Source organism: Silene latifolia, chromosome 11 (genome assembly GCF_048544455.1).
Source record: "Silene latifolia isolate original U9 population chromosome 11, ASM4854445v1, whole genome shotgun sequence".
NCBI classification, from domain to species: Eukaryota; Viridiplantae; Streptophyta; class Magnoliopsida; order Caryophyllales; family Caryophyllaceae; genus Silene; species Silene latifolia.
The window spans coordinates 135,151,021-135,161,286 of NC_133536.1; the positions used below are offsets into that span (position 1 = coordinate 135,151,021).

The following is a 10,266-nucleotide window of genomic DNA, read 5'->3' on the forward strand; positions in this document are numbered from 1 at the left end:
AAAACTCGTCAACTCCCCATAAGATATAAGTAAGACATGGGAGTGAAAATCATTATACAATTTCTCATTTTTCTTCGCACATGATTTTTCTTTCTTTTTCTTCTTTTTCTTATTTCCATCTTTTTCGTTCTTTTTTTTTCACTTCATTTTTTTTTTTCATTTTTTCATTCATCATTTTTTCTCTTTCATTCCCTTCAATTCTTCCACCATCTTCTGAAATCAGATAAAAATAACCAAACTGCAGTAAAGCATTCCAAACAGCTACTCGTCACTAGCTCGGCTAGGGTAGGAAAAATTATAGATAGTAACTAATAGGACAAAAAGACAATTTGGCTATGTGGGGCTTATGGGTGGAATGAAATAAAAGGAACTGTCTCTCCTAACATGTGTCACCATCCACAGACCGAATGCATACAGGTATTAAGAAGACTAGATTCATGCTTATGCAAATTGATGTTACATGCCTTAAAGAGAGTACTACTCACATCATAAATGAAACCGGTCATGAATGTCACCAGTTTATAAAGCTCTAACCTCAGAATGTAATGTAGCTTGCCGATATAAGAGTCAAGTCTATTCGTTCAGATAAGAGAGATAAACACTCGTAGATCATGCACATAATCATGCCAACTAAATGTCAAGAAAATGCAAGGCCCAAGTAAGGATTCAATGTAGCGTCAAAGTTCAAACGTTCCGACTCAAATTAAACGTGAAAATTTTTGAATTTTAGGATTTTTTTTGAATTGAAAACGACAATGCATACGAAAATAAATAAACGTGCATGCAAAAATGCAAGAAAACATGCAGACACAGATATGGATGCATACCTCCCCAAACCAAACCGTACAATGCCCTCATTGTACCAAAAATAGGGAAAGAAATGCAAACTGAAGAGAGAAGGAGAAGTGGAGTCGGAAAACTTACAAAACGTCGTAAAGAGGGACCTCCCCAAACCGACCATGAACATGGGAGGTTAAAGAAAGTGAAGCAGTAGCTCCATAGACGTAAAATAGCAGCTGGAAGACGAAACCACTCGATCGAGCAACTTGGAATAGCTCGATCCAGTAAACTGGTGTCTGAAAGGACTCGATCGAGTAAAATAATCACTCGATCGAGTGAACGTGAATATGCAGCTGGTCGATCGAGGGTATATATCACTCGGTCGAGTGAATAGTACCACAAGGAGCGCTCGATCGAGTAGAAAAACTACTCGATCGAGTGGATTAACCTGCAAAACACGGATTGAAAGCAAGGAAAGCATAAAAAGTGCGTAAAACAGTGTCTAAAGTTCAACAATAAGCTAAAGAAAAATAAAAAGTTCAACAAAAATACAAGAAAACAGTCCGGGCTGCCTCCCGGAGAGCGCAGGTTTAAGAGGTCCCGCACGACCTTTCTGGCATCAATTAACTGGCGCATCTAGCTCGTCGAAGTACAAGACTTCAACACGATTGTCTGCTTCATTTGCCTCGTGATAGTGCTTCACATATTTCCCATTCACCTTGAACCTACTACCTTTGAGTCTTGAGCTCCACGGATCCAAATTTGTAACATTTTGTCACCGTATAAGGACCACTCCACCGGACTTGACTTGCCGAGAAAACAATCGCGATCGGGCATTAAACAAAGAAAGACCTTTTGCCCAAAATGAAACTCCCGAGGTAGAATTCTCTTGTCATGCCATCTCTTCGTCTTTTCTTTATAAATGCGCGAGCTATCATAGGTATTAAGCCTAAACTCTTCCAACTCAGCTAGCTGCAAAAGCCGATTCTGACCACACAACTTAGGATCAAAGTTAAGCTCATGAATTGCCCACCAAGCCTTACATTCCAATTCAACAGGTAAGTGACATGATTTCCCATAAACTAACCTATAAGGTGATGCACCAATTGGTGTCTTAAAGGCAGTTCTGTAGGCCCATAATGTGTTTTCTAATTTAAGACTCCGGTCCTTCCGTGATTTAGAAACTACCTCAGACAAGATCTCTTTCAACTCGCGATTAGAGACCTCAACCTGACCACTAGTTTGGGGATGATACCCCAAACCACGCCGGTGTTGGACACCAACTTTAGACAGAATAGAAGTTAGTTTCTTTTCCTTAAAGTGCATTCCCCCATCCCTAATGACGATCCTAGGGACACCAAATCGGGGAAATGTGACCTTTTTAAACATTTTTATCACGGTCTTGGCATCACAATAAGGTGAGGCAATTGCCTCAACCCATTTCGACACATAATCTACAGCCACTAAGATGTACCTGTTACCTTTACTAGACGGGAACGGTCCTTGGAAATCAATGCCCCAGACATCGAAAACCTCAACCTCTAAGATGCCATTTTGTGGCATCTCATGTCTCTTTGAAATGTTCCCTGATCTTTGGCAAGCATCACAAGCTGAAACAAAAGACTTAGCATCAGCAAACAAAGAAGGCCAGTAAAAACCAGACTGAAGTACCTTAGCCACGGTGCGTGATAGATCGTGGAGACCACCATAGGAAGAGGAGTGACAGCCTTCCAGGACTACTTTGGCCTCCCACTGCGGAATACACCGTCTGTAGAGACCGTCTGCACATTCCTTAAATAAATAAGGATCATCCCAGAAATACTGCTTAGCGTTATACAGGAAACGCTTCTTCTGCTGATGAGAAAGGTCAGGCGGCAGCTTGCCACTGACAACTAAGTTAGCTATATCTGCATAACAAGGTTCTTGGTTAACAATAGACGATAAAACAGCAAATAAAGTATCATCAGGGAAAGAGTCATCAATAGGTAGAGAATCTTCCCCTTCCTGTCGCGTTAGTCGCGACAGATGATCAGTTATAATGTTCTCAGCTCCATTCTTATCCTTAATCTTAAAATCAAACTCCTGAAGAAGGAGTATCCATCTCAATAGCCGTGGTTTTGCCTCCTTCTTAGCAAGGAGATCCCTCAAAGCTGCATGGTAAGTAAAAACAGTAACTTCTGACCCAATCAAATAAGAACGAAACTTCTCTAAGGCATAAACTACAGCTAGCAGCTCTTTTTCAGTGGTAGTGTACTTCACTTGAGCCTCATCCAGAGTTCGGCTCGCATAGTAGATTGCATTCAAAGCTTTGTCTTTCCTTTGGCCTAGCACCGCTCCTAGTGCATAGTCACTGGCATCGCACATTATCTCAAACGGCAAGTCCCAGTCGGGAGGCTGTATGATCGGCGCGGAGACTAAAGCCTGCTTTAACCTGTGATAAGCAGAAAGACACTCATTAGTAAACACAAAAGGGCCATCCTTAAGTAGCAGTTGTGTAAGTGGTTTAGCAATTTTTTAGAAATCCTTGATAAATCGGCGATAAAAGCCGGCGTGGCCAAGGAAACTCCTCACCCCCTTAACATTAACAGGAGGTGGTAATTGCTGAATCACTTCCACCTTTGCTTTGTTAACCTCTATTCCCCTATCAGAAACTAAGTGCCCTAAGAAAACTCCCTCGTTGACCATGAAATGGCACTTCTCCCAGTTAAGCATAAGATTAAACTCAATGCAGCGCTGCAAAACTTTATCAAGGTTAGACAGACAGTTAGAAAAATCACTTCCATAAACACTGAAATCGTCCATGAAAACTACCATAATAGATTTACTCTGAAAATATCCCCATCATGCACCTTTGGAAGGTGGCAGGGGCATTACACAAACCAAAAGGCATCCTGCGATAAGCAAACACGCCCTAAGGTCAAGTAAATGTAGTCTTAGCTTGATCGTCTAGGTGGATAGGGATGTGAAAGAACCCTGAATACCCGTCTAAATAGCAGAAAAATTTATGAGAAGCTAACCTTTCTACCATTTGATCAATAAAAGGAAGGGGAAAGTGATCTTTCTTGGTGGCGGCATTAAGCTGTCTGTAATCTATACACATCCGCCAACCAGTCACTACTTGAGTAGGTATTAACTCATTCTTATCATTCTTAACCACAGTTGTCCCTCCTTTCTTCGGGACCACCTGCACTGGACTCACCCATTTAGAATGACCAACAGAATAAATATTACCTGCGTCGAGCAGCTTCATTACCTAAGCCATCACAACATCCTGCATCTTCTGGTTCAGCCGGCGCTGACCCTGTCTGTAGGGTTTGTGATTTTCCTCCAACTCTATCATGTGCATACAAATATTGGGACTAATCCCCTTGATATCGTCCACTGAATAACCCAATGCTTTCCTGTTTTTCTTAAGCACAACTAACAAAGATGTCAGCTGATCATTATCAAGCATAGCACTAACAATGACTGGATATTGCTCAGTATCGTCTAAGAAAACATATTTTAGATGAGAAGGAAGAGGCTTACGTTCCGGTACCTTTACCTCAATGGAGCAGAGAGTGCTGATCATCTATTCCACTTGCTCTCCCTCAGGGTCGGTGAGTCCGCGCTCATCTAAATCATCTATAAGCAAATCCATCACAGCGTCATCATCATCTGGGTTATCTGCACACTCATAAAAAAGCATAAGAGCTTCTAGTGGGTCTTTCATGAAAGAACCCGAACAGAAGTCATAAATAGACTCGTCAATAATATCAACCCAATAACAAGTATCCTCTATCATGGCTGAGCCAAAGTACTAGGCACACTGAAAGTGATCGCGTCATCCCCTACTGCAAGAGTCAAACGCCCTTGTTTGACATCAATAACGGCCCCAGCTGTATAAAGGAATGGTCTTCCTAAAATAATTGGGGTCCGGGTGTCCTCAGCTATATCTAAAACAATGAAATCCACTGGAATAAAGAGCTTGCCTATTTTCACAAGCACGTCCTCTAAGACACCTAAAGGCCTCCTAACAGATCTATCAGCCATATGTAGGGTAATGTTAGTCACTTTGAGATGACTCATATTCCATTTCTTGCAGACAGATAGGGGCATGACACTGACGCTGGCTCCTAAGTCACAAAGAGCCTTATCAATAACCACATTGCCTATAATACAGGTAATAGAGAAGCTACCCGGGTCTTTCATTTTAGGTGGAGCCTTGTTTAAAACCAAATTACTAGACTCTTCCATAAATGAAATTGTCTCAAATTCACTTAGCTCTCTCTTACGCGTCACAATATCTTTCATAAATTTAGCGTAAGTAGGTACCTGGGTAACAAGTTCGGTAAAAGGGACGGTTACCTGGAGGTTCTTCACAACGTCCACAAACCTACCATAATGTTGCTCGATCTTTGCGACCTTCAGACCACCTGGGAAGGGTACTCTGGTAGCAATGAGCGGACCCGCGACTTTCTCTTTACCTTTATCAGTACGTGACGTCTCCACAGCAGGGGAAGATGACACGGTAGCGGAATTAGATAGTAAAATAGGATCTCCGCCGCTTCTGGTACTCGATCGAGTACTTTTACCACTCGATCGAGTGATTTCATGTAGGCATTCACTCGATCGACCATTTTTATCACTCGATCGAGTGATATTTTTTTTTAGGCTTACTTGGTCGAGCATTTTTATCACTCGATCGAGTGATTTCTTCAGCAAAGTTACTCGATCGAGTAAGAATATCACTCGAACGACCATCAGCAATTTGTGCACTTCTTGATCGACCAGAATTATCACTCGATCGAGTGATGGGATGAATTTTTTCACTCGATCGAGTAGATTTTTCATTCGATCGAGTGTCTGGACCACACGCAGCAAGGATTTCGTCCAAAAACTCATTAATATCATCTTCCGGGGTATCTTCAGCTATCAAAACCCCGTCTTCTGGTACTTTTGGCCCCTCATGAGTAAGGCCAACTTGGAGATTCGTTGCATTGACTAGATCGCATGTCGGTAGAAGTTAGGCTTGGTCTTTCGCGAGTGTTAACTGCGCGACTTGTTCTCTCAATTCCGCTATGAGAGTTTCTTTCCTATTGCACTTCTCACCAAACTGTTGTGTTATGGTTAACATCAAGGATTTCAATTCGGCAATTTCCTGATTTGCAGGAGGAGAAACCGATTGCGGTGCTGGCGTAGAAAAGGTAGAAACATTCTTCATCTCTTCATAAAGTTGAGAAAAAGGAAGTCATTGCTTGTATTTACGATAAGCAAGGACGCGCTCTATACTTGCCAGGCACTCAATTGGGTCATGCCCTTCTATGCCACATCTACCACATAGCTCCACGTGCTCAGTAAACGAACAAACCTGTGCACTCTTGCCTATAGCTTCTGTAATCTCCATATTACCTAGACCTTTGCTAGGACCTTCCACTGCAGCTGCTGCCAACTCATTAACTTGCTCACTACCTCGGGGATTTCCATATTCATAGACATGAATAGCCATCTCCTCAATGAGATGTCACCCTTGGTCATCTTCAACATTCTTCGTGAATCTACCTTTAGCTACGCTGTCAAGAATAACTCTCTGGCTCCGATATAACCCGTTGTAAAACTGAGTACAAAGGAACCAACGTTTGAACCCGTGATGAGGCACAGAGCGGACAAGCTTCTTGAATCTAGTCCAAGCCCCATCCAAGTTTTCAGCAGGTAGTTGCTCAAAAGAACTAATCTGAGCTCTCAAGGTATTGGTGCGTTGCGGTGGGAAATATCGCCTGTAAAAGGCCAAAGCAAGGGAACTCCAGTCGGTTACACCGGCTGCCTCCCTATCTAGATCTCTCAACCATTCGCGGTCATCATCAGTTAAAGAAAAGGGAAAAAGAGATCCCTTCACTTTGTCCTGTGTCACCCCAGCAGAAAGAGGAATGGTAGAGCAATACTCTGTAAACAGCTCTATATGCCTGCATGGATCTTCTTCAGGTACCCCACTAAAGAGATTTGTCTCTACCAGCTATATGTAAGATGGGTGGATTCCAAAGTTTCCCGGATCAGTAATGGGTAATAGGAAACCTTTTGGAAGCGAATCCACATTAGGCTCTGAATGGCTGGCTAAATTAGGCATTCTGGCAACTAGACTTTACAAAGCAAACAAATACCCTACAAAACTAATCAAAACTTTGCAGAAATGAGATCAGACTCAAGGAATAAATTCCTTGAGACGAGAAACAAACTTATAAAGCAACAAAATTACGCCACCTCCCCGGCAACGGCACCAAAATTTGACAGGGCAGTCGTATACCTATCAAAAATAACCAACTGGCTCTAACTAATATAGCTAGGGAAGTCGGGTCGATCTCCACAGAGAGATGGGAAGATGTCAGCTTTGTCTAAGTTCGTCACGGTAACCAAATTGGGGGGTTTAAATTGTATTGTTCTAAACTAATGGTAAGGAGAGAGAAGAAAGAGCAAGAGAGTAAAGATTGACCAAGTAGAGAAAACAGCTAAGACAGACGGTTCACCATAATCATTCGGTCAAGTAATCTAGGTCTCAGGTCAATGCAAGTATGGTCTGAGGAGCAGCGAATATCTCCTTTCGGTCTCAATTCGCCCTAAAGCACAAATAGCTTAGCTTTTGCCCTAACTATAATGCCCTATTGTTCGCTACTAGTCTCACCTCTTCCAACCTTTCGGTCCAGGTCGAGGGTCACTAAGATATAAATGCCTAATTGCGTCGACTCAATTAAACAGATACAGATAAATGCAGTAGTTAACAACAAAGACTACACCATCATTAACCTAGTAATTCGATTACTATCCCTTCATAATTATGGATCCCCTTTAGTCTTAGCAGAAGGGAATTAGCTACGCATCATCATTGTATTAACAACAACAACATATAAATAATAAGAAATCAACATGATAACAATACTAATGAGGATTGAATAGAGTAAAGATGATATCAATAAGAGAGAGATAACAAAATAATAGTAAATATGATTAAAGAACTAAAGAAGAATAATAATACCAATACAAATCCGAATCCGAGTAGCAAAGTGTAGAAGAAAAGCTAAAATCCCAGAACAGTAGCAAAGGATAGAGTAAAAGTGAATGAGAGAGCGAGTTACGTAGTTTACTCCCCCAGTCATATACGAAAATCCTCCCTAAACCTAATCTATGGACTAATTACAAAAGCCCATACGAAATTAGGCGGAAAATGTCTATTACAGGATAAACTACTCGATTAAGTGGAAATAAACCACTCGATCGAGCAACTTAGCATTAAACCTCTCGATCGAGTGGAAATAAACCACTCGATCGAGTAATCCTTGCAAAGTCTTCTCGATTGACTACTCGAACTGCTCGATCGAGCAACCTTCAACATATAAAGCATTCGATCGACTAGAAAACTAGTCGATCGAGCTATTTAGGCATGTTAGACATTAAAACACCTCCCGAGACCAGCTCACGCGTCTTCCAAGTGTTAGATTTCCAAGCTCCAGCTTCTCGTTCTCCATAAATGCATGCAAACGGGACGAATTAAGGCTCGACAACTCCTCTTTGGTTAATTCCTGCAAATTACATAAAACGAACCAAAGTAGAATATTCGGGGGTATTTGTAGCTAGATGCTACATAAATAGTACAGAAATGCATGTAAAAATGAGGTAAAAACCTTATATGAAATACACGCATCACTTGTTCTACTTTATTGCTTGCATTAGTCTAGACTCACCAACTACAAACCCAAATCAATTGTGACACTAGCATAAATTAAGATAGATAGACTTAGATCCCAAAGCACACCGTCCCATGGATCGACCTCGACTTAACCACTAATTAGTTGTTTGTTGAGAATATAAATGTGTTTGATTGAGAGACCCAACGACACTCTCCGTCACTAATGTTGACCTATTTGGGCTCCTTGAGACCAGGGTAAGACCTGGGTCTCTAAATAAGGTAGTGGAGAGTTTATGTGATGGATGAAAGTATAGCACTAACCATCAATACCGTGATGGAGGGAGGATTTGGCTACTATGGAACGAGGAGAAATATAATGTGACTGTTCTTGATATGGATGCTCAATTCATTCATATTAAGGTAAAGGATATTATTACCAATATACAATTCTATACTACTTATGTCTATGGGTTTAACAGAATTGAAGATAGAGTGCATCTGTGGAATGCTCTTTCAAGGTTGGTAGTAATGGATCCTTGGATTGTTTTGAGGGATTTTAATAATGTTTTACATATCGATGAGAAGATTGGCCTACCTGTGAGGGATATTGAAATTATTCCTTTTCCAAATACCATTGATAACTGTGGACTCCAGGATATGAAATGTACTGGCTTGTTTTTTACTTGGAATAATAAGCAACCTAGCTCAACAAGGGTGTTTAGTAAGATAGACAGGGTTCTTGTCAATGATGAATGGGGTAATAAATGGTCTGACCATTATGCTCACTATGCACCTGAGGGTGATTATGATCATTGTCCATGCTTTATTCAGAGTGGTGATACTAATTTCAAGAAGAAGAGGCCATTCAAATTTTACAACATGTGGACTAGGGTGCCTGAATTTAAGACAATTGTTGAGGATAGGTGGACACATAACATTCAGGGTACTCTTATGTACAAGGTGGTAAGGAAATTGAAAATGCTGAAACCTTTTCTTAAAGAGTTGAACAAGGAGCTCGTCTCTGATATTGAAAAGAAATCTGATATTGGTTCTGAGCTGCTTCTTAATGCTCAGAAACAACTTTAGCATGATCCTCATAATAAAACTCAAATGGATATTGAATATAATATAAGAGCAATCTTTCAGATGTTAAATAAAGCTAAAATGGATTTTTTGAGGCAAAAACCAAAACGTGTGAATGGGCTAAGGATGGAGATGCTAATTCTACACTATTTCATAAGGCAATCAAACAACATCAATTACATAATAAGGTGTTGTAAATAGAAGATACCCAAGGGAATATGTGCAAAACACCTGAGGATATAATGCAGGCTTTTGTGGACTACTATCAGGTTCTGCTTGGGAGTCAAGAACGAACTGAAGGATTTTACAATATTGCGAGTAGAAGGGAAAGACATCATACTAAGGACTGGACTGCAATCAACAGAGAACCAACTAAGGAGGAGATTAAGAGCATTCTTTTTTATATTCCTGAGGATAAAAGCCCAGGTCCAGATGGGTACTCAAGTTGGTTTTTTAAGGCAGGTTGGGATGTCATGGGAGATGAAATTTGTGAGGCTGTTATTGACTTTTTCAGAGGAGGACAGCTTTTGAAACAACTGAATAGCATACCTTAGTTCTGATTCCAAAGGTAATGAATCATAACTCAGTGAAGGAATTTAGGCCTTTAGCATGTTGCAACACCTTGTATAAGGTAATTTCCAAGATTATATGTGCAAGGCTTGCTACTGTCCTTCCTTAACTTATCAATACAGCTCAAGCTGCTTTTATTAAGGGTCGTAGCAATATGGGGAACATTCTGATAAGCT

General features: G+C 40.8%; 1 protein-coding gene across 1 annotated transcript; it reads left to right on the forward strand.

Annotated features, from left to right (window-relative positions):
- Positions 1–8,830: 8,830 nt before the first annotated feature.
- Positions 8,831–9,523, forward strand: LOC141614042 (uncharacterized). Its single transcript, XM_074432797.1, has one exon. It carries the CDS (start codon positions 8,831–8,833, stop codon positions 9,521–9,523), a length of 693 nt encoding a protein of 230 aa, XP_074288898.1.
- The last annotated feature ends 743 nt before the right edge of the window (positions 9,524–10,266 follow it).

Bases quoted from the DNA above. Each gene is read 5' to 3' on its own strand.
- LOC141614042 (XM_074432797.1), top strand. From the start codon at position 8,831: ATGGATGCTCAATTCATTCATATTAAGGTAAAGGATATTATTACCAAT.